Source organism: Perca fluviatilis, chromosome 17 (assembly GCF_010015445.1).
Source record: "Perca fluviatilis chromosome 17, GENO_Pfluv_1.0, whole genome shotgun sequence".
Classification (NCBI taxonomy): Eukaryota; Metazoa; Chordata; class Actinopteri; order Perciformes; family Percidae; genus Perca; species Perca fluviatilis.
The window spans coordinates 20,237,049-20,262,606 of NC_053128.1; the positions used below are offsets into that span (position 1 = coordinate 20,237,049).

The following is a 25,558-nucleotide window of genomic DNA, read 5'->3' on the forward strand; positions in this document are numbered from 1 at the left end:
ATAAAACAAGAAGCACCAGATCATTCATATCTACATGACTGATCCTTTTTCAAAAACTGTTTTTAGTTTAAGTTTAAAATGATCTGTCAGGATCCAGATTGAGTTCTGTATAGGTTAAGGAATTACACATTGATCCCCTGAACAGAAAAAGCTGTTTAGTAATATGAGATTGTTTAAAAATGGGACAGCCAAAACAGGTTTCTGAGTATTTAATTATAATAATAATTGTTTGTTTGGTATTTAATTGTGCTTTTGTCACAGTAGGAAAAGCACAAGTGTTAATAATCACATTAACGATGGCTGAACTCTATTTAGCTGCTTTGTTACTGTGCATGTAACATGACGGAGCACTCGTTAAGGTTATTAGCAACACGTGTGCTTTTCCTACTCTGACAAGTCAAACTGCCTGCTGTGTCCTTACTGCCAACATTACCGAAAGTATTAAAAATAATTAAGAAATCAAGACACGTGTTCAAGTTGCTCAATCAGTTTTATTCAGGAGAAAGGGAGAAAATATTACTCAAGGAAAAACTATTCAGAAAGCTTCTGTCAGAAGCAGCCCTCGAACAAATCAGTTCTCTGAATGATCCTTCATTTCCATCCGTCGCTTCTATTTTACATTAAAACTGATTAGTTGAGATACTAACTTATTCCAAATAAATAGAACATTTTCGCTTTTTTAGTCAATCTTTGTATTAAATCAGCCAGTCAGTAACCGCCAAGGCCTTGACTCTGAGCTCACTTTCAGACACACAGTCCACACTGCCAGTAAACATGGCAGAGCAGCTTTCCCCCACACACCAGGCATAATGAATATACAATATGTTACACAGTTACAGTATATACACCACCTCATTTACAGTAAAGACAATAAATGGTTCCTTGCTATTTGTTTCAATCACACATAACATATTTAACAGTGAATTAGAGTGTGGGAAGTAATTGTATCCATATTGTCTTGTTATTTTACAAGCCCCGAAACAATAAAATGATTTTATTGTATATTTACCTCTTCGTCTGACAAAAGAAACAAAATTAATGAAAAATATAATCAAATCATATTTTGTGGCATGTTTCAAAGGAAACCAAAAAGTGACAGAATGCTAAGAAGCGAGGAATTTTTAAAATCAAGAATGATTAGGTAAATGTATTCAAAAACTACCGGTTCCTAACAAGGTGCTGTGGTTTAGGGTGAACACAGCGCTGTTTACTTTGCCTGTAAAAAACACCAAGTATATATGGCCCCCACATATTACTTTTTTATTTATTTTGCTTAAAATACCAACATTTGCACTATTGCTTTCTGTCCTGTTGCAGTTAGTGATAAATATCAAGTGTGCAATAATAACTTACAAATGTGTGCTACCTTAAAGTAAACACAACAGAGAGGATCTTAAAATTCAATGACATCCAAATGAGAAGGTTAAAATACCTCCAAAAGTAGTCTGTAGGATTTTTGTATGACTCGCAGTGAGACCCTCATGTCTTTGCATATTAAAATCATGGAAAGACTCTTAAAAACCAAAAGGCCTCTGCCATAACTTCATCTGAAATGGGGGGGAAAAAATAGCTGTGAGAGCTATGGTTTTTAGTTACAAAAGGAAAGAGATCATTGTTGATCAATTAATCCACCCTCCAATCTACATTTGTGAATATGAGCATCTCCCTCAAGGCTAGACACCTGCGATGTCTTAAGTTTAAGAAAAAGTAAACAAGGAATTTGGTAGGATCTCAATGTTGGGATCCTACCTAATTTCTTGTTTCCAATGCCCATAGGAGTGTTGCCAATGCAAGTTACTAAATTAATATGAACAGTAATGTGTGTAGTTTTGAAAAGAGTTGTTCATTTTCTCAAATTCTGATTGGTCCACACTTTTGGGAATAACATCACGACCTTTTGAACTGAGCAATCTCATTAATGTCACCTATTCATATTTACAATTCATCCTGCGAGTGCAACACACACACACACACACACACACACACACACACACACACACACACACACACACACACACACACACACACACACACACACACACACACACACACACACACACACACACACACACACACACACACACACACACACACACACACACACACACACACACACACACACACACACACAGAACCCTCAGCTTAAAGAGTGTGGCTTCATAGGATTCCCTTTTTCTTCAACAGGATTAAGCAAGTTTCATTAGAAACGTCACTGTCCAACCAGCCACAGAGGACAGAGCTGAATGAGAAGCTTTGTACAGTTTTAGTGCAATCATTCTTATATAATCTGATAGAACTCTACAAAAAATACAACTTCGGCAGAAGAGGAAACACATGCGTACGTGATGTACACTCACACAGTCCAGTTGTAAAGGATGTGCATTAATTCTCCTCTGATATGTCGAACTATAAGCACATGTAACAGGAAAGAACAGGCTCTACTCAATAGTGTCAATTTGTTTAGAAACTTGAAGACCCCATAAAATTGAAGTTAGGACTCAGTTATGGATGAGCAGCTTTGATGAGGGGAAGAAAAAAAAAGTGTGTAGACATTTGAGATGAGGCCATGAATTATGAGTGCAGATAAAGAGATTTCAACACCATTTTTCCTGTAACTTCCTCTAGCCATCGCACCTTAGTATCTATCATGCTACTGACAAAGAAAAAGTAGAACTTGCAAAAAACAATAATGTGGAAAGCAACCTGAAGCACAGCACCCCAAGCTCTATTATTTATCTGAATTACACTAAAAAATAATGCCTTAATCTCTTTGACTAAAATGTGTTTTTTTTTTCTTCATGGGGTCTTTAAATTGCATCGATCCCCTCAATAACTTTAGAAATCACCCTTTCATAACGATGGGGAATTCTCTCAGTCTAACAGGATGTTTGACATCACAATACAAATGTTTCACATATTAACATATCGCAACATTTAACAAGACTTATTTTCAGTGTTTGGAGGATAAAGACAAAAGGTAGAGAAAAGGTTGTTTTAGGAACAGTACCAAGCTGCGACACCTGCCTCCATCTTTCTGAACCTCATCATGCAACTAGAGAGCTTGACTTTGAAATCATAACAGCGCCTACAGTTCAAAAGCTATTATGTGCACTCAGTGACTTTCTTGGACTTTAACTGACATCTCAATCTGTATCTCTTCTCCTCATGCACCCTTTCACCATCATCAATTCTCCTCACATTACGCAAACATACGGGTAAATATTCGCATTATTACATTCAAACGTGATGCTCATTTTTGGCATTTGTACAGTGAATTATGTATAACTGAGATGTGCACTAAAATGAAGTTGCACACAAGGCTAATCATTTTCGACATCTCTTTAAGTACTGTATCAGCAAGGGGACAGAATATAAGGCCCCTTTATTGCACTTATGTGTAAAATGAGAGACGAGAGGGGGGATAGGGATGAAAAATGGTGGTATGGAGAATAATCAGATTGCGTTAAGGAATACTGGTTCTCTCTGGGAAGAGCATCATAGAAAAAAAAAAAAAAAAACTGAAAATACTCTCTATTTAACCATGCACACACATTACTGCCAACACACAGAGAGAGGGCATTTTTATGTAACTGGGTCAAAGACGCTCACATATCAGTGACAAGTGGATATGATCAACAAGCTACGAACATGGTATACTGCGGTGTTTAATATGCCCTAGACTTTAACACATCCAATTCTCACACAGACACACACACAGACACACACACACACACACACACAGACACACACACACACACACACACACACACACACACACACACACACACACACACACACACACACACACACACACACACACACACACACACACACACACACACACACACACACACACACACACACACACACACACACACACACACACACACAGCTCTCACACAACCAGGATTTTGACTTCATCCTGTTCGTCAGGCCGGTAGAAGAAGGGGATGCAGGGGTTCTCCCCGAGGAAGGGGGGTGATCTTGGCGCCCCCTGTGGGTTCTGGATGTCGTGGAGCAGCTGCATGATCTGCTGGGCTGTGCCGTCCTCTTTGGGCCCCGGGGCCTTGGAGTCTGTCTGGGCTGACCCACTCAACAGCATCTGGGACGACGGGGCTTCCAGGGTTGTAGTGGGTTCTGACAGAGGAATGACTTCCATGGCTTCTGCAGCAGAGAGAGAGGGCGAGCAGCAGGATGAAGATACATTGAAGAAAAAAAAAAAAATCTATATCTATATCATCTATCTATCTATCTATCTATCTATCTATCTATCTATCTATCTATCTATCTATCTATCTATCTATCTATCTATCTATCTATCTATCTATCTATCTATCTATCTATCTATCTCTTTGCATTCATTTATGATGTAGCAGGAACAGCTAAAGTGCACATAGAGTATTGCGTATTGTGCCTACCTGCTCCGCTGACAGCATTAAGCTTTGTGTGTGTGTGTGCTTGGTGCTCCGGGTGAGTGTGATCCTCCCTAACAGGAAGCAGGTCAGGGTTCACTGTGCCTGTGCTGGCTAAGGTTCCGGTGTAGCGGCTGTACCAGTCATTCCTCTCAGCCACCAGCCTCATCACCAGATCCTGCAGCTCTGCCAGCTTCGCCTGATGGACAATAGAGAAACAATGGCTGCATTGAAGGTTATTTTTTCATTGTATTTTTTTGGGCACTTTTTAGGCCTTTATTTTTATAGGACAGCTGAAGACATGAAAGAGGTGAGAGAGGGGGAATGACATGCAGGTCGGAGTCAAACCCGAACTAACGGTTATTTTTTTTAAACAAAAAGGTTGCTATATAGTACTTTCATCTCCTCCTTGTCCTGGGCCAGCATGCTGATGTAGTGCTCCTTCTCCTGGTGTTTCTGCTTCATGATGGCCCGCTGACTCTGGTACAGGGCTATGTACTCCCCTGGAAAGAAATGAGTATGGGGATGAAGAGGTTTTCTACCTTTTTTCTAGTATTAGATACAACATTCAACCAAAACTAATTGGTTAAACAAAGTGATACAGCAAACCTATCACACTGTCTCACCTATAGTGTCAGTCTCTCCAGACAGCTGAATGCAGCGGTGCTCCAGCTCCTCCACCCTCTCCTTCAGGTCAGCTTTCTCTCTCATCAGGGACGTGAATCGCTGCTGAAGCTTCTCCATGGCAGCTTGCAGGGCCTGGTGAACTTCCACCGGCACTCCTCCTTCTAAGAAGAGGTTAGTAAAGTAGCTTGTTTAGATAATGCACCCCAGATACTTTTTGATCTATATAATCAGAAATCATTACAGAATATAAATCGGGATTAGCTATATTAATAAGAATTTAGTCACACACACTCTAGAGAGATGTAATTCTGGCCTTTTTATTGAAACAACAAAATAACATCTAGTTTTCCTTACCTGAATGCTCGTGACTGTGTTCACAGTGACTATGTTGGCCCTGACTGTGATCGTGCTCGTGATGATGGTCGTGAACAGATTTGTGGCTGTGGTGTTGGGGCTCCAGGCTGAAGGCCACAGCGGCTTGGTGCCGCGCTGCCATGTGAAGCCGGTGCTCCTCCTCAAGTTGCCGTCTGGCCTCGTCCCTCTCCAGCTCCAGCTGAGCCAAAGCTCCACGGAGAAACTCCTCCTGCCGGGGGAAAGAAGGTGAAGGTGAGGATGGCGGGAGGGAGTGGAGGAATAAGGTCAAATGAGGCTAATCCCAAACTTTGTTCTAAAACGTGGTTAGAAATTAATCTCATATTATTAAGGTTTCAAAAAAATAGTAATTCAAACTGGCATAGCACTGGATGTATCATCTAAGTGTCAACTTCAAACTGGATTTATGCCTTTATAATGTGTAATAAAAGGCAAAGCAAAGGAAAAAGACATGTCCTTAAAGCACAAGTAGTTTTTGGGGAAGACCATTCTTCTCCCTCCTCACCATCTCCTTCTGGCTCTCAAAGTCTTCTGGGATAACTATGGGGGAGGACTTCTCTGGGCTCTCTTGCAGTGACTGGCTCTCCACCCCATCGCCTAAGTGACATATTCAAAATGTTAATACATTTTAACAGATATTTTCCCCCCCATGTTTTTAAAGTCAGTGGTCTTAGACTACAACACTCATTCCCCATTTGTGGAGCAAGATTAACTGCTCTCTTACTTTCCTTGCCTGTAGGTGGCACAGGTTAGGTCTGAAACTGTGGGTGCTGCAGCTCTGCTATTAGAAAGTGACCGTTGCTTTGCATCAATGACACTGTGTCCTTGTTTCTTGTGAAGAACTACAGTTTTCAGTTTCTATTTCTTTTAAATTAAACTGTGTGAAACAAGAGAACCACTTTGCTGGTGAACATGTGGGGCACAACCACATGAATGCCTGTGAAGGGAACTTGAGTCATTAGTTTAGTTCAGAATTTCAGGTGGGCACACAAAGAAATACAATCTCAAGAAGCTTTGACAATGACAGTAAAAGACAAGGGCTAAAAAAAAAAAAAAAGTACCAACATACTAGTAATAGACAACCTTACCTTGGTCTCTGGATGACGTGGCAAGAGCTGAGCTGTTGAGCAGCTCCTTCACCTCAGCCTTCAGCTGCTCGTTGTCTTTGACCAACAGCTCCATATGCTCCTGCAGAGGGAGACAGAGAGTCAGTCAAAACAAACCGACTCCAGTCCCTTTTCAAAGCAGTCTCAACATATTCTATTAGATGAGGAAGGACATGAGTGCATTATGTTTACCATGTTCTCCATTAAATATTACAACAGACTGGATCGAAATATTCATACATTGTCAGTGGTCACGTGAACAAGGCCTTAAATACACACCTGCGCTTGCTTGAGCTGATTGTGACTGATCTCCAGTTGCACACGGCCCTGGCTTTCATCGTGCTGCAGCCGGTCCATGAGCTGGATCTGCTGCAGATACTGGTGGTGGATCTGTTCCCTCTCTGAGACCAGAGCCTGGTAGCCAGCACAGTACTGCTGCAGGTGGGCCACTACCTGGTCCCTCTGCTCCATCAGACCCTGAGTGTCATTACTTTTCAGTTCCAGCTGGAGCAGAGGGAATGAAGAGGAAAATGAATACCGAATGCGCCGTCAAAAAATGAATTCAATCTCTTTCTATTGAGTTAGTGCATTAGTATGTGTATGGCAGACAGCACCTATTGAAATAATAACTAAATCATCTAAGATTCTGCAAGATATAGTGTAGACAAAAAAGGTGCAAAAACCACAAATGCCACAACAGGAAAATCTATCAGCAGACTTTCAATTGGGTTTGTCATGGAGAGTGTTTTGTGTAGGACCATACCTGCTCCTTGACGTTGTGCAGTTCTTCTTGCAGTTCACCCATTCTGCGAGCCAGCTCCTTTTTCACATGTTGCTCTGACTGGATGGCAGTGGTCAGCTCCATGTTCTCATTAGTCTGTACAAATGAAGGAGTAACAGGAATTTTGGCTTAAAGACAGCAGTCTCCCTCCCTCTGAGCAAATACTTGCTATACATGTACTTTCATAATTTGTGAATACTAACCAAATAACAAAGACATGAAAGATACATTCAGACACAAAATGCATTTAAAAACAACATTCTGTAACTATTTTACCTTAAAATAAATGTATTTTGATGCTACACAGACTTGTAATAGGGAGAATGGTGCCTCTGTCATTCCCACTCCGCACCCCGATCGTACTACGTAACTTTGGCGAGCAGGTAGGTAGGTAACGCTTTACGGCACTACCACTGATTTAGGTGAAACTGGATCATATTTTATGGAGAAAATGTTGTCTGGTTTTCCCTCTGACGTCCTCTGGCTGCTCTGCCTCGACTCTGTGATTAAAAGAGTTACCTGATGGACATTCTTGTTGTTAAAGTGAGGCCAACCACTAACTGCTGCTAACTGTAGCTGCTGCTAGCTAGATAGCTCAGTTAGCCCTGCCAGGACTGGGAGCTCAGAGCCTGGGGGGGTGGAGTTGATGTTACCCAGGAGCTTTTGGCTGTGTTAGCAAAGTTGTCGACTCGCTAGTTTTTGATCATAAGTAATTTAATCATAACAAATGTACTTGTACAGCTGTCCATATTTAGGACAGCGGTGTTTAAGTGAATTACACTCTGAAACTGTAGGGGTGCTAAATCTGAAACAATGCCAATACTATGCATTGTACTTAGCCATGCAATGCTTTAAGGCAAGAAGGCCAGCAAGATGCAAGAAGAAGAAAAGACGTATGGATACGATCCCTACAAAATAAAAGCAAGATAGGACAGAGTAGGGCTGGGCGCTATGGAGAAAATCAAATATCACGATATTTTTGACCAAATACCTTGATATTGATTCCGCAACGATGTTGTAGTGTTGACTATTGGTGCTTTCACTAAATATTTACAAATGAGATTTTTGATAAATAGTCATCAGTAATGTGGATATAATGACTAAGTGGGTAAAGGCAAATAATAGAACAGTTACAACAGTCTGGTAAGTTCAGAAAATACATAACTTTACTGTAATGCAGCCTTTAAAACCAGTAAAAGACACCACTTGTGCCATATTATGATATCCAAAATCTAAGACGAGATCTAGTCTCATATCACGATATCGATATAATATCGATATATTACCCAGCTCTAGGACAGAGACAAAAGAAATATTGAGTATATAAATAACAGCACTTCCAAAATGTGTCATTAAAAAAGGACAGATGGACAGCTAGACTTTCAGCCTCACCAGTTTGACAAAACCATTCTGTAACTCAGCCAGCTGGTCCTTCAGTGCACGGTTCTGGGTGAGAGCACGGCTAATAGTGGCCTTGTCCGACTGAACATCCTCCAACATGCGCCGGCGGTCCCCTTCCTCCTGGACTTGGCTCTCCAACTGGCGCTCCATCTCCCCGAGACGCGTCTCCTGCTCTGAACACAGGCGGCTCAGCTGCTCGTTATCTCTCAGCTACGGGAAATATTACAGAGGCTGATTATAGAAACTTCAAACCTAAGACCACTTATAATCTTTAAAACATTATGTAAAAAACAACTCAACTGGCGTAACTTTTAAATGTGATAGACAAATGACCATTATAATAGTCTGACTCACATAAAATTCCATTATAATTCAAGCCATTAACTAAGCATTAAATAACGCGGCTGTTCAAGCATGTGTCAATGTAATGCCTACCTGTGCCTGGAACTGTGCGGTAAGAGCCTCTTTTTCCTGATGTAGAGTGTTGAGGGCCTCCTGAAGTGCCACCTCACTCTCTGATGGCCCTGAGGACTGAGGCTCTGCATTATCCCGGGCCTCTTTCTCCTGGGACAACAACGCTGGAAACGGAGACAAAAAATGGATGACAGTTATCAGGTTTAATCATTTTGCTACAGAGAAATACACCAGACTGTGGTAGCTGTGTCACCAGCATGTACTCAGTATTTAGAATGCTACAGTTCATATATTATAAAGCTTTTAAAGGGGTGATAGAATGCAAAACCGATTTTACCCTGTCATAGTTGAATAACGACAGTTCGGTGGGTAAATAGGACATACATATAAGCTCAAAATCCCATTGACACCCCTTTACTATGAAAATTTCATATTTTGAAACTGTCGCTGAAAACGGGCGAATCCCAACAAAGCTGGAAGTTGACGTCAACCTCCCAAAAACCGGAACCTTTGTCAACCCATGGGTGTATTAAGAGAACGGTCACGCCCCAACATTTACATAGGCTACACAACTGACCTGAGATCAGTTAGTCTTCTGAATCTAGGTCGTGCAGATCTCAGAAAATGTATACATTGTTCATATGCTATTTTACCATTAAATTCACTTCTGAGAATTTTTTATGCGAGAAATCAACTACTTAGAGGTCAAATATGGGCCGTTTTACGAAAATTTATGTCTAATTGCAAATTTTGTCCGACTGTGTCGGACTTCAGAGGCTTGTGCTGCCTGTGTTGCTGCCGCCGCCTGGCCTGCCTTCCTCCACAAAACCCGGTGTAACCCCGGCTTGCTGTGAGCCCGATTGAGCTCCGACGCGTTCTGCAGCCCACAGCACCTCATACCGGTCCAAAGTCACCGTTTGGGCTGGTGGACTACTACCAAACACCGCTGCTCTGACAGAGCTCCAGGGCCTGCAACTCCCCTCTTCCTGCTAGCTAGCTAAATGCCCGGTGTATGTGAGTGAAAGCGCGGTCAGCGCGAGCTTGTTACGCCAGCATTCTCTTACCACAGATTCTAGTTAATCTTATAATGTGTGTAATTATAATGTGTTGAGTTATTTAAACAAACGATTGGGAAAATAACGCAACGCTTGTCCATGAGTCTCATTGATAGAGCCTGCGGGCTGGATGGAGCTCTATCAATGAGAGCTAGCTAGCCTCCTCTTAGAATTCCTCTGGAATTCACAAAATTAAATTAACTTGAAATCGGACACCGTTGTTAGCTTTATAAAACATATAGTTAGATGTTGTATAAGTGGCGGAACGAAATTCAAACTGTAAATATACCCGAATTCGACCAAAAATGAAGCTAACTAGCCGCGAATCTGTACACAGAGGATTGCAGGGACAGTCGCAGCTACGGAAACCCGTACAGCTCACAAATATTCATTAACTTGAAATCGGACACCGTCGTTAGCTTTATAAAACATATAGTTAGATGTTGTATAAGAGGTGAAGGCGAAATTCAAACTGTAAATATACTCGAATTACGACCAAAAATGAAGCTAACTAGCCGCGAAATCTGTACACATAGGATTGAAGGGACAGTCGCGCAAACGAAACCCGTACAGCTCACAAATATTCATTAACTTGAAATCGGACACCGTTGTTGGCTTTATAAAACATATAGTTAGATGTTGTATAGGTTGGCCAACGAAATTCAAACTGTAAATATACTCGATTACGACCAAAAATGAAGCTAACTAGCTGCAATATGTACACATAGGATTGCAGGGACAGTCGCAGCTAACGAAACCCGTACAGCTCACAAATATTCATTAACTTGAAATCGGACACAGTTGTTAGCTTTATAAAACATATAGTTAGATGTTGTATAAGTGGCGTGACGAAATTCAAACTGTAAATATACTCGAATTACGACCAAAAATGAAGCTAACTAGCCGCAATCTGTACACATAGGATTGCAGGGACAGTCGCAGCTAACGAAACCCGTACAGCTCACAAATATTCATTAACTTGAAATCGGACACCGTTGTTAGCTTTATAAAACATATAGTTATATGTTGTATAGCTAAGTGGCGTGACATGTGTGTAACATGTGGTAAGAGATTGCTGGTGTAACAAGCTCGCTGACCGCGCTCTCACACACGGGCCATTTAGCTAGCAGGAAGAGAGGAGATGCAGGCCTTGGCGCTATGTCAGGGCAGCGGCGTTTGGTAGTAGTCCACCAGCCGAAACGGTGACTTTGCGCGGGTATGAGGTGCTGTGGGCTGCAGCAGTCGTGCCGGAGCTCAATCGAGCTCACAGCAAGCCGGGGTCTGTGGAGGAAGGCAGGCCGGGCGGCGAGCCTGCAACACAGGCAGCTGAACTCCGACACACAGTTTTACCAAATTTGCATTAGCCATCCATTTTTGTAAAACGGCCCATATTTGAGCTTTATATAGTTGATTTCTCGCATAAAAAAGTCTCAGAAGTGAATCTGGTAAGGAAACATTGCAGTGTCTGGAATATGAGATTCTGTCGCATTTCTAATGTATGTGTATTGGAGATTCGCTCAACCAATCAGCACACGACCTCTAATGCGTGTGTATGGCGAGTCGCTCAACCAATCGCAGCGTCTCTATGTGTGTTATGCGGGGCTAAGGCTCAACCAAGCAGCGCGCAGCTCATCTAAATATTCATGACCATACCATATTTGGAAGAAAAGCTCTTGTTACAAATAGGGCCAAAACACAGGGATGCATAAGGGCCAATAAAATATCAACCAGGCCATTTTCAGCCCAACTAATGTTACATACCCCATTAGGAGACCATAAGGAACAGTGTGAAATACCCTATATAATCAGTCTATCACCCCTTTAAGGTTATGCTGAAATAAAAATGATCATAAACCAAAGTTTTTAAACTGTCAACTATGTGAATAATTTACTATAAACGTAAAATCTCGCATCAACATTAATTTTATTTTGAAGAAAAAAATAAATAAAAAAAGACTGAAGCACACGGATTGATTTGCAGCCTTTAAAAGACAAATGATCGGTTTAAATTTCAACCCTAGTTAACAATAGTGTCAAACATCAGTCTGTATGCACTATTCTGGCTCCACATCTGTGTGCTCCGGTCTTCTTTCCCTCTGAAGTTTTCTCTCCATTTTCCTAGAAGCAGGTGTACATTATTGGAAGACAAGGGGAGCCCCTAATAAGGGGATTCTGTTAATCCTACTACGGTCAGACAATCGGACAGCTTATTTACCAAAAGCAAAAATGCAGCACAAGGAAGGAGCTACAGAAAAGCCAGGAAAAGGAAGAAACCCTAGATAAGGGTAGTGCGAAGCGCTTACCTGCAGCATTTTGAAGCTCTGTGATGCTGGCTTCCAGTTCTTGGACTCGGCTGATGTTTCTGTCCCTCTCCTCTGCAACCAAAGACACCTGCACAGACGCAGAAATTGACACAGATCAATTAGTAATTTGTTTAATAAAACAACAACAACAACAACAACAACAACAAAGAACATACAGATTTATTTATTTTCAAAGCTATAGTCAACCATGTCTATGCTGAGGTTACTGTATGTAGTGTACCTGTGTTAGCAGCTGTTCTGTTTTGTCCTTCCATAGATGGCCCTCCTCCTGGATCTGCTCTGCATAGCAGTCCCTCTCTGTCTGCAGCTGGGCAATCGACTCCATCAGCTACAAAATCAAACATAAGGGGAAAACGATGTTAACAAAGCAAGACTTTCTGATCATAAGAGATAAACAGGCAGGAGTTTAGGCCTACATTTCATAGTAGTTTTGGTTGGTTCTTTTTTTTTTTTTTTTTTTTTAAATCATAAAATTATTTAATTTGCAACTTTTATGTATCGAAACATGAAAAGGGTGAGGAAAAGGTAGATTACATCTCAAGGGTCATTTGATGCAAGTGCGAACAGGAAAGTTACAATGACTGTGGCTGAAGGTGTACGTTTCTAGAAAAGGAATGGATGTAGGGATTCTAGTGGATAGTTAACCTATGTCGATTTTCTTTAATTGTTCACACAAGAACAAAATAACTGCTAAAGAGACACACACTTAAGAATAAATATCAAAACACAGTGCAAACTTTTAAAAAGAATATCCACACAGAGAGGTACTAGTGTGACACACATGCAGATAACTGTCCTTGAACACAGACCTGGTGATTGTGTGCCTCCAGCTGCTGCTTCTCTCCGAGCAGTAACTGGACCTGCTGGTTGGCACTCGTGGGATCTGACTGACTGGAGCACTGGAAAACAAAAAGGACCAATGTTGGAGTGAAAAGCAGGTAAACCATGAAAGAAAAAAAAAGTCAAAAATCTAACTGCATTGTCGGCAAATAAACATTCCAGGCTCTAGATTGAAACTAATCCCACACATTGGCTTTTTGTTATATATTGGCTGTAGTGTTGATCCACCACTTTCAATTATTGTTAAGAGGAAGATCAGTATATACGTGTACTGTATGTACTGTAAAATGTTGTGCCTGTGTCTTAATGCACCTGTTGCAACATGAGGTCAGCTATCTCGAGTCTCTTGCGAAGATCTTCCACCTCCAGCCTCATTGCTCCATTCTCCTGTGTACTCCGCTTTAACTGCTCTGACAGCTCTGAGCTCTGCTGCTTCGACTCCTCACTCAAATTGCTGCAAACACACACATATGCAGAGATTGTTCATCTAACCTACGAGATTCTAATATGACTCTGGACACTAGCTCATACCATCTGTTGCGTTGCATACAATTTGATGTACTCTAAATACCATTAATAATGTCAAAGCGATCCTTAGCAAATCTGCTATGGAAATGTTATGAAATACATCTCCTTGTGTATGCTAGGGTAAAATGACTTACTTTAGTCTAAACACCTCTAGCCTAAGGTTGTCTCTCTCCTTTTCAAACTCTTTGTTGTGCTGGGGACAAAAAGGAAAGCATTTATTAAAAATAACACACATGACACTGACAACTGAAATGTAAAATGTGTGGCTGCCTATCTTTTTTACAAGTATGCAGCTCAATGTGAATTAAGTATGTTTGCCATATGTTATGTATTACTCTTATTAGACTTTTCTCAGTGAATTACTGCAGTGTTTGTTACCTTTTCAAACTGTTTCTGCTGTGTTGAGACAGAGGAGAGAGTTCTCTCCAGCTCTGACACTCTCTGCTTGGTTGCCTGCAGACGGTTATTCAACTCCTCTGCCTCAGCTACACACACAGAAACAAAGAGAGACACACAAACATACTGTTAACTAAGGTCTTGCCAAGATGAAAATGTTTCATTCAAGTGCATGTACGGCCGATTATAAAACTCACCTGTTTTCTGCCGTGCAGCATGTTGTGTGTATTGTAGTGCTGTTTGTAGCTCTGACTTCTCTGATACCAGTATACCAATGGTCTGGATGTGAACCTTGGGAGAAGACAGACAAACAAAGAACACAGCTTTTCATGAGACTAGATAATGTTAACTGATTTTACATGAAGTCCCTCATTAAATCACAACATAAACTAAACTCTCTGCAGAGGAAAAGGGTTCTCAACTGTTGTAGAAAGAAGTGGCTGATCTTTAATATCTACATTGCCCATTATCAGTAACCATTCATCCAATGTTCCAAAGGCACATTCTGTTTACTAATCTGATATCATTTTAAAAGGCTAACTGAGAAAACATTGGAGAACCCTTCTGCAATTAAGTAAGCACATAATGTAATCTGAAAACTGCTGCCCTGGTTAAAAAAGCAATGCAACTGATCTCAGCTGGCATTCTGTCTATAATGGAGTGGAATGGAAATTTCTAAGTGACCCCAAACTTTTGACCGGTAGTGTACATTATAACAAATCTATAATCATAAAAAGCACAATAAATCCCAGTAAATCATAGTAAAACACAAAAGCATTAAATACATAGGAATACAGTCAACAACGCATTCTCAACAGTCTAGGAGCAACTGTTTCAAAAGCTCTGTCACCTTTTGTTTTCAGCTAAGTACGAGGAACAGCCAGTGAGCACTGATCAGAGGACCTCAAAGATCTGCTGACAACATAAGGGTGCAGCAGATCACCGAAATAGGCTGGTGCCTGACCATTGATGGCTCTGTATGTAATTACAAGAATCTTGAACTGGATCCTGAATTTAACAGGCAGCCAGTGTAAAGAGGCCAGGGTAGGGGTAAACAACCAGGGAGTGTTGGAATGGGGAGGGTGTATTCTCAGATCACATTTCTATCAATTTTGTATTAAGGTGATACCATGGACTCTGACATTATACACCGATACATTACATGGCAGTACAATGAGGATTGTTTTTTTACCAGTTTTTCTTTCTGCTATGACACAGTTTCAGAAATTCTAAAAACACACCATCAGACAAATTCAATGTATGCGTTTGGGTAAGAGAACTTACCTGTAATTGCTCCCGCATGGCTCCCTGCTCTTTTGAAAATCTCTGTTCGAAATCTTTTCGCTCCTGGAGGAGGAAAATACCAAAGTTCATGAATGACCAGGAAGGAAGTGAAAATTTAGAGCATTTAATTAAGACAGGAATTACCAGACAGAGAGAAAAAACGGTTTACCTTTTGTAGCTGATCGGAGAGCCCCTGAGATTGCTGTGCCTGCCAAACCAACAGGATATACATTTTAAGTTTGGAAAAGATTAACATTTCTTTCATCAGCCCAGCAGCAATTCTAGCCCTATAAAACAACCAAACTTCTGACACAAAAGCCCTCATCTGCATGCCAGACGGACACAGAAAGCACAAACCTTTTCTGTTATCTATGTTATGCTAACCTTTTAGGTTTATTTGAAGCTTTGAGTTTATTGCTATTAGTGTGCTACACTTAGGCATCAACCATCAGGTTATGACAGCTCTGACCCAAGTGTGCACGCAAATTGCTCCTTATGCAGTTTTTATACTTTTTCTATACTTGTATTTTAGTCAACCAAAGTGAAAGATAAATAAATAACATGAAAACCATGCTTGACTTCTTCCAGTGTGAGGTTACTCAAGATGACATGCAGAATGCATACAGTACATGCACAGATGTGGTACACACACACACACACACACACACACACACACACAGCTTCTTACCAGCTGGTCTAGCTTGGTATTTAGCTGAGAGTTTGTTAGGTTGCTGGACTCCAGGGCGGCTGCCAGCTCCTGGTTCCGACCCTATCACATGCACACATGCATCCGGGAAGGGAGAAAAAAAGGGGAGGGATAAAGTGCAGTGGCAAAAGTCAAACAAAGAGGAAAAACATCCTCATGTGAATTATTAACATGGAGGCAAACAATAGCACCTTTACAAGTGGTGCAAAAATGTGTTCAAGAATGAGACGTTAATCAAATAATAATAATAATATTTAAAATATACCATAAAATACATGATGGTTGTTAAACTGTACATGGAGAATTTTTAGGTAACAGTGTTTATGTACTTTTTCTATCATTATTCACAGGAATCTTCTCAGAAGAATTCTCAGAAGTTTTGTTTCTTTTTTTCTAGATGTGATGTACCTTGCCTTGTTAATTAAATTACACAAAGTAAGAAAGGCCAAAACTTATACAAGGAGTCACGGTGAGTTTTTAGTAAATTACATTGCCAGTGCTGCAAACATAAGGCTTACCATTTTAGACAACTAGCAATTATCCAATATAACAAATAAAAAGGTGCTACCAGAGAAAACTTATTCGCCCCAAAGGGCACAGTATGTGTTGATACTTGTGTTTCACCTTATATACGCAGGCATTGTGTGATAATGTGATTTCATGCATCATATCATAAAAGAATGGTTATGGTTATACTGTCAATTTACAGAGGACAGCAGAGAAATACACCTCATATTACATGGCTGCCACTTTACTGTAAATCGCATGGTATTAACATTGTGACCTGACCATGACTGACTTCTAACTTGTGTTTTCAGTTCACTGAAAATATTAGATTTCTATCTTACCTCCATATCTCTCTCACCAACTAAAGGTGGACTGTCCCCATTCACATAAGCAGCAGATGACTGAAATGACACAGACAAGCACATTAATGCACTTCCAACACAGAAAATTAATCATGTGTCAAGTTTATAGACAGACCCTACTCATTTTATGAATCCTTTTAGTCAACAGATAAACGGTCACGTTAACTGTGTCTTAGAAACCTCAAAAGCAACACTATGTCATTGGCTGATGACTGTGCAAAACTAAACCAAGTTACAAGGAAATACATCAAGCTGGTGCTGCACCAGTTGATACTGTCAGTGTGCTTGAGGCCATTTGGAACAACTGGCAAATCTGAAAATGCTTCCAATGCATTTTCTGTCAAGAATAGATGCAATACAAGCTAGCTAAAAGTGCACATCAGTTGTGGTGTTTTATTGTTAAAAGGCTAACACTGTATGACAAAGAAGTGTGTGTGAAAGAGAGAGAGACAGGATGACATCGTACCTCAGAGACCAGGCCGTTCAGTTGCTGTGAGAGCTGTCGCAGGCTCTCTGTGGAAGAGAGTGGTCTGCAGGATAACAGACATAAATAATCAATTGCACACTTCAACCATGTACTATGCATTAGTAATAAATGGCTAGAGTAGTGGGATATATTGGAGCCACAGTAGTATTGCTTACTATACCCAATTTACAACAAATGGTATTATGTTAAAGTAGTCTCTAAGGCGCAGCATAAAAATGAAATGTGTAGATGATAAAATGACTTCATAGAACAAGCTGTTCCAAATAGTGTTTAGCTGAAAAATAGCATGTCTGCGCCATGTGCAAATTCTGCAGAAGCCTTTCCTGTCATGATGACAATCCCTGTACCCAGTCCATACCCATTCATATGCAAACTCTGTTCTGTGTATGTATGGCGTGTGTTGCAATAACAAGATACAAGGGTGTCATGGGCAGTGAGGAATCAGGTAACCCACCTATCTTCTTCTGTTAAACTCTCATTGCCGTTGGTATCGGGATAGTCCTGCAGAAAGAGAGCGAGATCGAAAGAGTGAGAGTTAGACAGACAAACCGGGAGAGAAGGAACAGAAAAATACAGTAATGCACATCACAACCAAACAAAGCAGGAGTTTCTGTTGTTTTCACCACACATATAATCAGTAAAAATGCTGCAAATGGCAATAGATATATAGCATATAATCCTAGATGTGAAGGACATACAGGAGTAAGAATGACAAGACAAGATATGACTTAAGTTACGCAGAAAGACAAAGAGAGAGAAAATCACAGAAAAAGAGAGACACACCTGCAGGTCAGTGTTGTGACCGACAGACTCAGAGTTAGTAGCAGTGTTAGCGCTAGCGGTGTTAGACACAGGGGAGCCGTGACCGAGCTCGCCCTTTGGGTCCTCCAGCAGCTGGGGAACTGAAGACCCGATGGCCCCCACATCAGCAAAGGTCTGAGGTGACACATACATAAAAAATGCACACACTGCTTTAATGCCAAGAAAGGAGCCGTTATGCTGAAAAAACACTTATGTTTTTATGTGCACAGAAAATACTTGATTCCTGTACTGACCCTTTTAAGGTTATAATTTAGTTGACTCAATTATGTAATTGATATGTCCAGATGAATGCATGATAGCCCACAATCTAAGAGGACATACTAATGTAAGAAGAATCTAATTTGTTGGTTTCTATATTTTTTTCACCGCTGCTACCCATCGCACTCTCTGAAAAGTTAGCAGAATGAAAGCACTGAAAGAACTCGTAGTATATAAATGCCAACATAAAATGAAATGACTGACAAATAAACCTTCCCTGTTACAAATACTTTGACGCAAATGCAAGCAAAGCATTTGTAATACTCTAATAACAAAATTACAGTTTTAAGAGTGCCTATAAATCAGGCAGTGAAAAAAAACACCCAGATGCAGATAGCACAGCCATGCAACAACAACTGAGACGTATGCATGCCAACCACTGTGCATTGCCAATTCACGCTGAACTTCTACAATAGATGGCAAACTCTAGAAGATCACACACACACACACAACACTGGGATAAACTCAAAGAAATAACTGTGCATCCTCCACTTTCTTAACCCTGTATGCACTCTCTTGACATGGACTTAAAATCAGCAATGCAATGCTTTGACAAAAAAAGAATATGTGCACATAATATGACATAAGAATGGGGAAGTAAGATACAATATTAAATACCACATGAGGAGCAGCTATTTACAGCAGAGGGATGCAGAGACAAAACCAGGCAGGGCAGAAACAAAGAAAAGAAAGAGAGACAGAGAGGCTCACCTGACTGTTGCTATAAGGAGGTAGGACTACTCCATTGCTTTGACTAAGTGTTTTCAGAATTCTTTCAAACTACAGGAAAGAAGAAACAAGGGTGGAAAAATGAAAGAGATGTGAAAGGGTAGAGAACGATTTAGAAAATGACAAACAGGCCCAGAGAAGCAGCTACAAGAAATCTTAGAAGGAGGAGGTGGAAAAGTGACGAGGGTGTGTAAGAAGGAGAAACTGAGGCTAGTATGCGCGGTCCAAGAGGTCGGCAAATATATTTATTTTAATGGAGTCTTCTTTTTTTTTTTAACCACTGATAAATCAGTACAACCATATCAGAATAAAATGTAGACAACACTTACATCAGAAAAAGTGTGCAGGGGCAGCAAACATTAGTGGATTGGCATAATCCCTGACTACATTTCCCAAACTGCTTCAGCAATCAGCTCTATAAACTAGTTTTACTAACTAAATTTGCTTACATTTGCCCTTGCAAGCATAACCTGCAGCAAGTCAATAATTATTTGCCTACTTACTCACCTTTGCATCATTTTTTTTAGATAGTGTTGTCTTTCTTTAAGGCCAAAGAACTATGTTTGGGTAAGAAGCAGGCAGCAATGGGAACATGAATAATCATCATGCATTGCATCAGGCAATTATTGCAAAAGGTCTCCTCTGCTCTGACCCTTAAACCAAATCCTTTGGTTACTGCCAGCATCACACTCAGTTTTCGATCTTATCCTGTTTCAGACTACACTAATCTATCCAGTAGTTGGAATATCTGGGTTTTTCTTTTTGTATCAGAACAAGCAACGAGACTCAGCAGCAGAGTTATGATGAGCCCAGATTCCAGTCAGGCTTAGAAAACTACTGACCGACATGGTCTGTGGAAAACTATCCCGAATGTGAGTCAGCCCATGTGTGTGAAAGCTGTGTGCTGGAGTCACATGCCACACTGCATGTCCTCAATTTGCTTATAAGAGCTTTAAAGCAGACCGCACACAAGTAGCGGTGCTTGACCTTTAAATGTAATAGTAGCGACAAGCAGCAAATACAAAAATTAAGAGTATCAATGAGCTAAGACAGATAGGCATGTGACCGTTTTCGGGCTGCCATTTTTTGTTTTGTTTTCCAAAAGCACCAGCCAAAACAAGAATTATGTATCATTCAGAAAAGTCTAAATTCTAATTTTAACATGTTAAAAACATCCTCGAGTGATTTACTTCCGTGATTACGTTTTTGAAATTTTTACTAATCAGATATAGACATAATTGTTGTTAGATGGACAAGTCCCTGCACATCTGTCCACAATCTGTACCTTACAGGATATCAGAGCAGCAGGCATAAACAAGAAGCTACTAGTCAGGATGGAAACACTTTAAAAGCATATTAAATGTACAAAATTAATGTTTTTACAAATTATCTTTTGCCCTATAAAATACAGTTGATATGACACAAATAAACATAACTGATGGTCAGTTGAGAAACAATAATTTCTCAAAATGCATACTTATAACAAATGTGTTACAGCTAAGACGAAAATGTTGTGTATGTGCAGGCCTTGCAAACTTTTACTTTGTCATTGTAATAATTTTTGAGTACTTGAAATTCTCAGTATATTTAACTAAATACCACACCCTGGCTACTATTATGGTCAGGGGCTAAAACTATCTCTGTCCTGTCGCCTTCTATTTTCACCCTGTCACCTGGCCAGCAGATATGGGTCAATACTGCTGTGTTATTGGCACTGTGTGTGTTTGATAGCAAGGAGGAAAGCATTTGTCAACTTGATAGTAATTCAGCTGTATTATTTCACAAGCGGCAAAATATTTTGTGATCAATGGCAGGCAATTACAAATCATTACCACTTGGAGAAAAACAAACAATACAAGGACTTTGTCTACATGCATGTGGATCTCTTGTATTGGGTATATACTGCTCTGCCAGCCCACAGTTACTATAAAACTGTTGGGACTGCAAATGTTGCAGATTTTACGTGCATAATATGTACATACACAAAACCATGAATACCACATATCAGTGAGTTTAAATGCTTTCTAATGCTATAACAGCATTTCAAATAAAAAAGGGAAATAAAAATATATTTTACAGGATCACACTAGGTTCGAGAAACCAGACATAACAAGGACACAGAAAGACTGTCAAGGGCAAATTGAGGTTGTTATTTGACTAGCCTGGATCAACGGAAATACATTTCCAGGATAACTGCCTGACATCCCACGCCAGATGTCCCTCACCTTCCTCTCTCTGTGTGTTGCTGTTCTCAAACTCCGTTTACTTCAGGAAACTTTGAGCTAGCAAGCTACATGCTGAAAATGACATGTTTTGAAGAAATGGATCGTGTTATAATGCAGGCCTGCTTGGTTCTTTCAGTCAATGATTGTAAAGATTTACAAAGAATATGTTTACAGCATTTACTATCTAACTGGGAGGTTTTGGGACGATTGGCGGGAATTGCTATGGACGAAGTACACGTGCAAATTACGTTTAACCATGTATCCAGCTAATTTAAATAACTCACATTACTGTATTATGTGAACAGTTAACTTCATTTAATATTTGATGTGGCGTTTTCCATTGCGGGTGTAAATGTTCCACCAAAACAAGTTCCTTCCCGAAACCATTTTTCAGAGCCACCATTGCTGCGTCCGAAGCTTAGTGCCGCCCAAGACGATTGTAATTAGTTTAAGAAATGCAAATAAGTCAGAGCATTTTTTTCTCCTATCCCAGAATGTATGTGCCCTTTAGCCAGAACTTACTCCACGGCGGTGTGGAGATAGGTCTGGCAATGCAAGACTATTATTTGACCAACAAAGGCAGAATGACAAGCAGTCAAATAAATGGAAAGACCATCCGGGACTGACTTACATTGTCTGGAGAGTTTCTGTCTGTTGAAGGTGCATCGTGTTGGCTCAGTCCCTTCACCTTCCTCTTCTTCTTGGCCCCTGCTCCGCCACCTCCTCCTCCACCCTTTTCTCCTCCCACACTAGCAGGGGAGCTCTTCTGCTGAAACTCCTTCAGCTGAGCAGCACATAAGAAAAGGAAACAATAGATGTGTAAGAAGTGCAGGAAGCAATTTTCGACTGCCAGAAAGAAAATGACACTCTGCAATTGCCCCCAACTTTCAACCATCTAGAGACATTGCTCAGAACCAGCAATCTCTAACCACTGGAGGGTCTTCTCAAGCTTACTGAATTAGGAGATGAGATGAAGCAGGGATGAACTGCTCCCATCTACTAAAAAGATCAGGTTTCAGACATTAAGTTACACTGAAATGCATAGCCACTCCCAACAAGTTATTGACTGTCACTCTGACTTGCTTGTTCAACAACTTGCTGTTCTAAACCAAACAGGATGAAGTTAATAACTTGCGCAAACTATGATCATCTATGTGTAGTTTACCGAATCGAAGGTAAAAAAAAACACTCTTCCCCTGCCTGCGTGTGTTTAGGCATGCTGTCTAGTGACAGCTGTCGTGGAGGACCGGGGGGAATCATAGGGTAACTACATGTAAAGGAGCTGCCAATTCGAAAAAACTGGGGTTGAATCGCAGCGAAATGCTAAGTGTTATAACCACGACTACTCTTCCACGAGGATTGTAGGGCATCAATGGGATTGTGACGTGTCCTTTCCTGAAGCTAACATTTCACAGCTGATAAGGCCATCTTTCTGACTAGCCTAACACACCTAGCCAAAGCACACAGCAGGACAGGGAAGAGGGGTGTCAGCTGTCAAAACAGTCCCCGTCATTCTATCCTGCTAACTGTGCTACAATGCTAGCTCAGCGTTTGTTTTAAAAATGTTGTTTGTTGACGATTCCCGTAAATAATTGAGCCATCCTGCAGACAAGACGGAAAGCTGCCGGACTGTAGGCACAGACACAGCAAACTATTCATTAGTTAGCCAGATTGCTAACGTTAACCTAAGGTTTGCTAATAATCACATAACCACATTTAACGTTAGCTTGAAAAACACAAGTTAACCACTGGCTAACTAAACGGCGTAGGATGCTATAAACGTCTCTGAGAACTAAAATAGTCTGTATAATCTGGGGAAGTTAATGCTATCAGTAGAGGGCCCAGAAGAAGCACCGATCTCTCCTGCGCATTGAAGCCTCAAGAGGAGCAAGAGAGGCGGGACAAGCGACAGCGCAGAGGTCGGACGACGTGTAATGACAACACCCCTGCTGTAAAGAAATGTATAACAAAACGTAAGAAAACACTAGCAACACAAATCCGCAGAAGAGAGACAGCATCAGCGCTCCCCATGTTATTTAGCTGGGTCAGTTGTAAAATACTTTACCTTTTTCTTAGCCGCAGCGAGTTTTATTTGCCTGCTCTGGTCGGCCATACTGCTGCTCTGGTCAACGGACCGAACCACGTCATCAGTTTAGTGTCTGATGGTATCCCATCACTGCCGGTAGGGGTCGCAGGGCTCAGGCAACCGTCTGGCTCAGGATGCTCCTTTTTCTTCTTCTTTAGGTTTTAATGGCAGTTTGCATCCATTATTGTGTTGCACCACTGCCATCTTCTGGAGTTAGTTAACTCCTCCAGTGTCAGATTTTCCTCATCAGTCCTGTTCTCATTAGGAAGCTGACCAAGCATCTTGTCCACTTCCACATTCCATTATAGGCATATGTTCTTTACTCCTGCTCCTCTTAGCCCAAATCTTTTCAGATTTAGGACCTGTTTACTGTGAGGTGCGGTAAAAATGATAATTAAACAATACCATTTACTATTTGTATGACAAAAAGGGCTTTGTTTTTGCATTTGAATAAAAAAAACCTATAATTCCAGTTATTAAAAAAGTAGTGTGTCAGAAGCCATGATATTTAATTCTCGTTGAAATAAAGTAAATGACTTGGAGACCACTTTAAGTGTTCTACAACCAGCTGGTCTCTAAGCTGGACACCTTCTCACTCATGTCTACATAGGCCGTCAAAAACTCACTTTCTTTCCCCCATGATTCTTTCAGCTTTTAAGAAGGGAGGAGTATTTGCAGAAGGAAAGGCTATTTGGTGCTCAACAATCCCTCTGAGGACACATCAGTTACTTTCTTCTTTCTTTCTTACTGACAGCATTCCAACTATGCAGGGACTAGATGAGACTGGGTAAAAGGAACTCAAGGGACACATCAAACAGCCTCCAAAGACAAGCCCACTTAAAAACTTCTATATGTCTAATCTTCTATATGCTAATGTAGTGTTTGGTCTTGTTTAAATGAAAAAAACTGTGTTGGTTTTAATCTGTTATAGAAAAAAAACATTGTTTTACAGATGATCTTATAATCAGTAATTTTTAGTAATAAGTATTTTTTTTTGTTTTTTAGGAAAAAACTAAAAATTACTTATTTCAGGAATGTCGTGTGTGCGTATCTTGAGTCAGTACAGAATAAAGAAGATCACTGCAATAATATCAATAACTGATTCTACAAAATTCTTGAAACAAGCTGATTTGCTTTGGAATCAAGTGAATTAATCTCACCCCATTGGCAGTTTTTTTTTGTTATATTTTTCACTGTGTTCCTCATATTTAGCATGACATTAATTAATTAATTAACAAGTATTAATGATGACTAGACCTCCTGCAACAGAACAACAGAAGAGGCCTGTGTTTTTGTTGAAAATACACTGAACAGGTGAACATTATAATGACGACATACACATGATTCTATAGTTACAGTACTTTCCTAAATATCCTATTCACAGTCATACTTTGGCTGGGGTAAGTACACATTTGAAAGGGATGATATAGACTGAAGTGTGTCTTTGGCAACTAGTTACCTAATGTTGACCTATTTAGATATGGGATGTACGGGCTTTAACCTGCTTAACCTATAGTGTACATATGTACATCTGTGATGACCAATATGTGATCACTGAGAGAGTAGGCTGGATAGTGCCCATTATTGCAGGCTGCTTGCATTTCAAGGTGGATGTCTTCATTCATGATTACAAGTGTCTACATTCACTGATGAAACGTCCAGACAATCCAGTTCATCTGATGTAACAAACGTTTGCTTTGCATATTACGTGTACATGTTTTGCACATTTCACAAATCATAGTGAGTCATCAGTACTACTCATACCAACACAGTATCCACATATTCACACATCTTGAAACAACAGCAACATGATAATTAATGTCAGTCTAATACATG

At 40.4% G+C, this 25,558-nt stretch overlaps 1 protein-coding gene across 4 annotated transcripts; it reads right to left on the reverse strand.

The window, feature by feature from the left end:
- Positions 1–471: 471 nt before the first annotated feature.
- On the reverse strand, positions 472–23,802 carry golga2 (golgin A2). Of its 4 annotated transcripts, XM_039779977.1 has the most exons (28): positions 23,702–23,802; positions 22,268–22,420; positions 19,394–19,462; positions 18,386–18,538; positions 18,057–18,103; positions 17,582–17,645; positions 17,095–17,154; positions 16,229–16,309; positions 15,710–15,748; positions 15,541–15,603; positions 14,454–14,547; positions 14,239–14,345; positions 13,995–14,053; positions 13,645–13,786; positions 13,302–13,391; positions 12,713–12,820; positions 12,472–12,559; positions 9,135–9,277; positions 8,691–8,909; positions 7,281–7,394; positions 6,797–7,021; positions 6,500–6,599; positions 5,917–6,008; positions 5,394–5,622; positions 5,039–5,200; positions 4,809–4,915; positions 4,419–4,611; positions 472–4,164 (listed from the first exon to the last, which is right to left on the reverse strand). In XM_039779977.1, the coding sequence occupies exons 1-28, from the start codon at positions 23,747–23,749 to the stop codon at positions 3,896–3,898; spliced, it is 3,318 nt and encodes a 1,105-aa protein (XP_039635911.1). In that variant the 5' UTR covers positions 23,750–23,802; the 3' UTR covers positions 472–3,895. The 4 variants fall into 4 exon arrangements, with proteins under 4 accessions (XP_039635911.1, XP_039635912.1, XP_039635913.1 ...); XM_039779978.1 differs by lacking the exon at positions 19,394–19,462; XM_039779979.1 differs by lacking the exon at positions 18,386–18,538.
- Between the last annotated feature and the right edge of the window lie 1,756 nt (positions 23,803–25,558).

Bases quoted from the DNA above. Each gene is read 5' to 3' on its own strand.
- golga2 (XM_039779977.1), bottom strand. From the start codon at position 23,749: ATGGCCGACCAGAGCAGGCAAATAAAACTCGCTGCGGCTAAGAAAAAG. The intron at 17,646-18,056 runs GTGGGTTACCTG...GTTATCCTGCAG, and splicing joins AGTTTAACAGAAGAAGATAG to ACCACTCTCTTCCACAGAGA. The intron at 5,623-5,916 runs GTGAGGAGGGAG...TTCCCCCGGCAG, and splicing joins TTGAGAGCCAGAAGGAGATG to GAGGAGTTTCTCCGTGGAGC.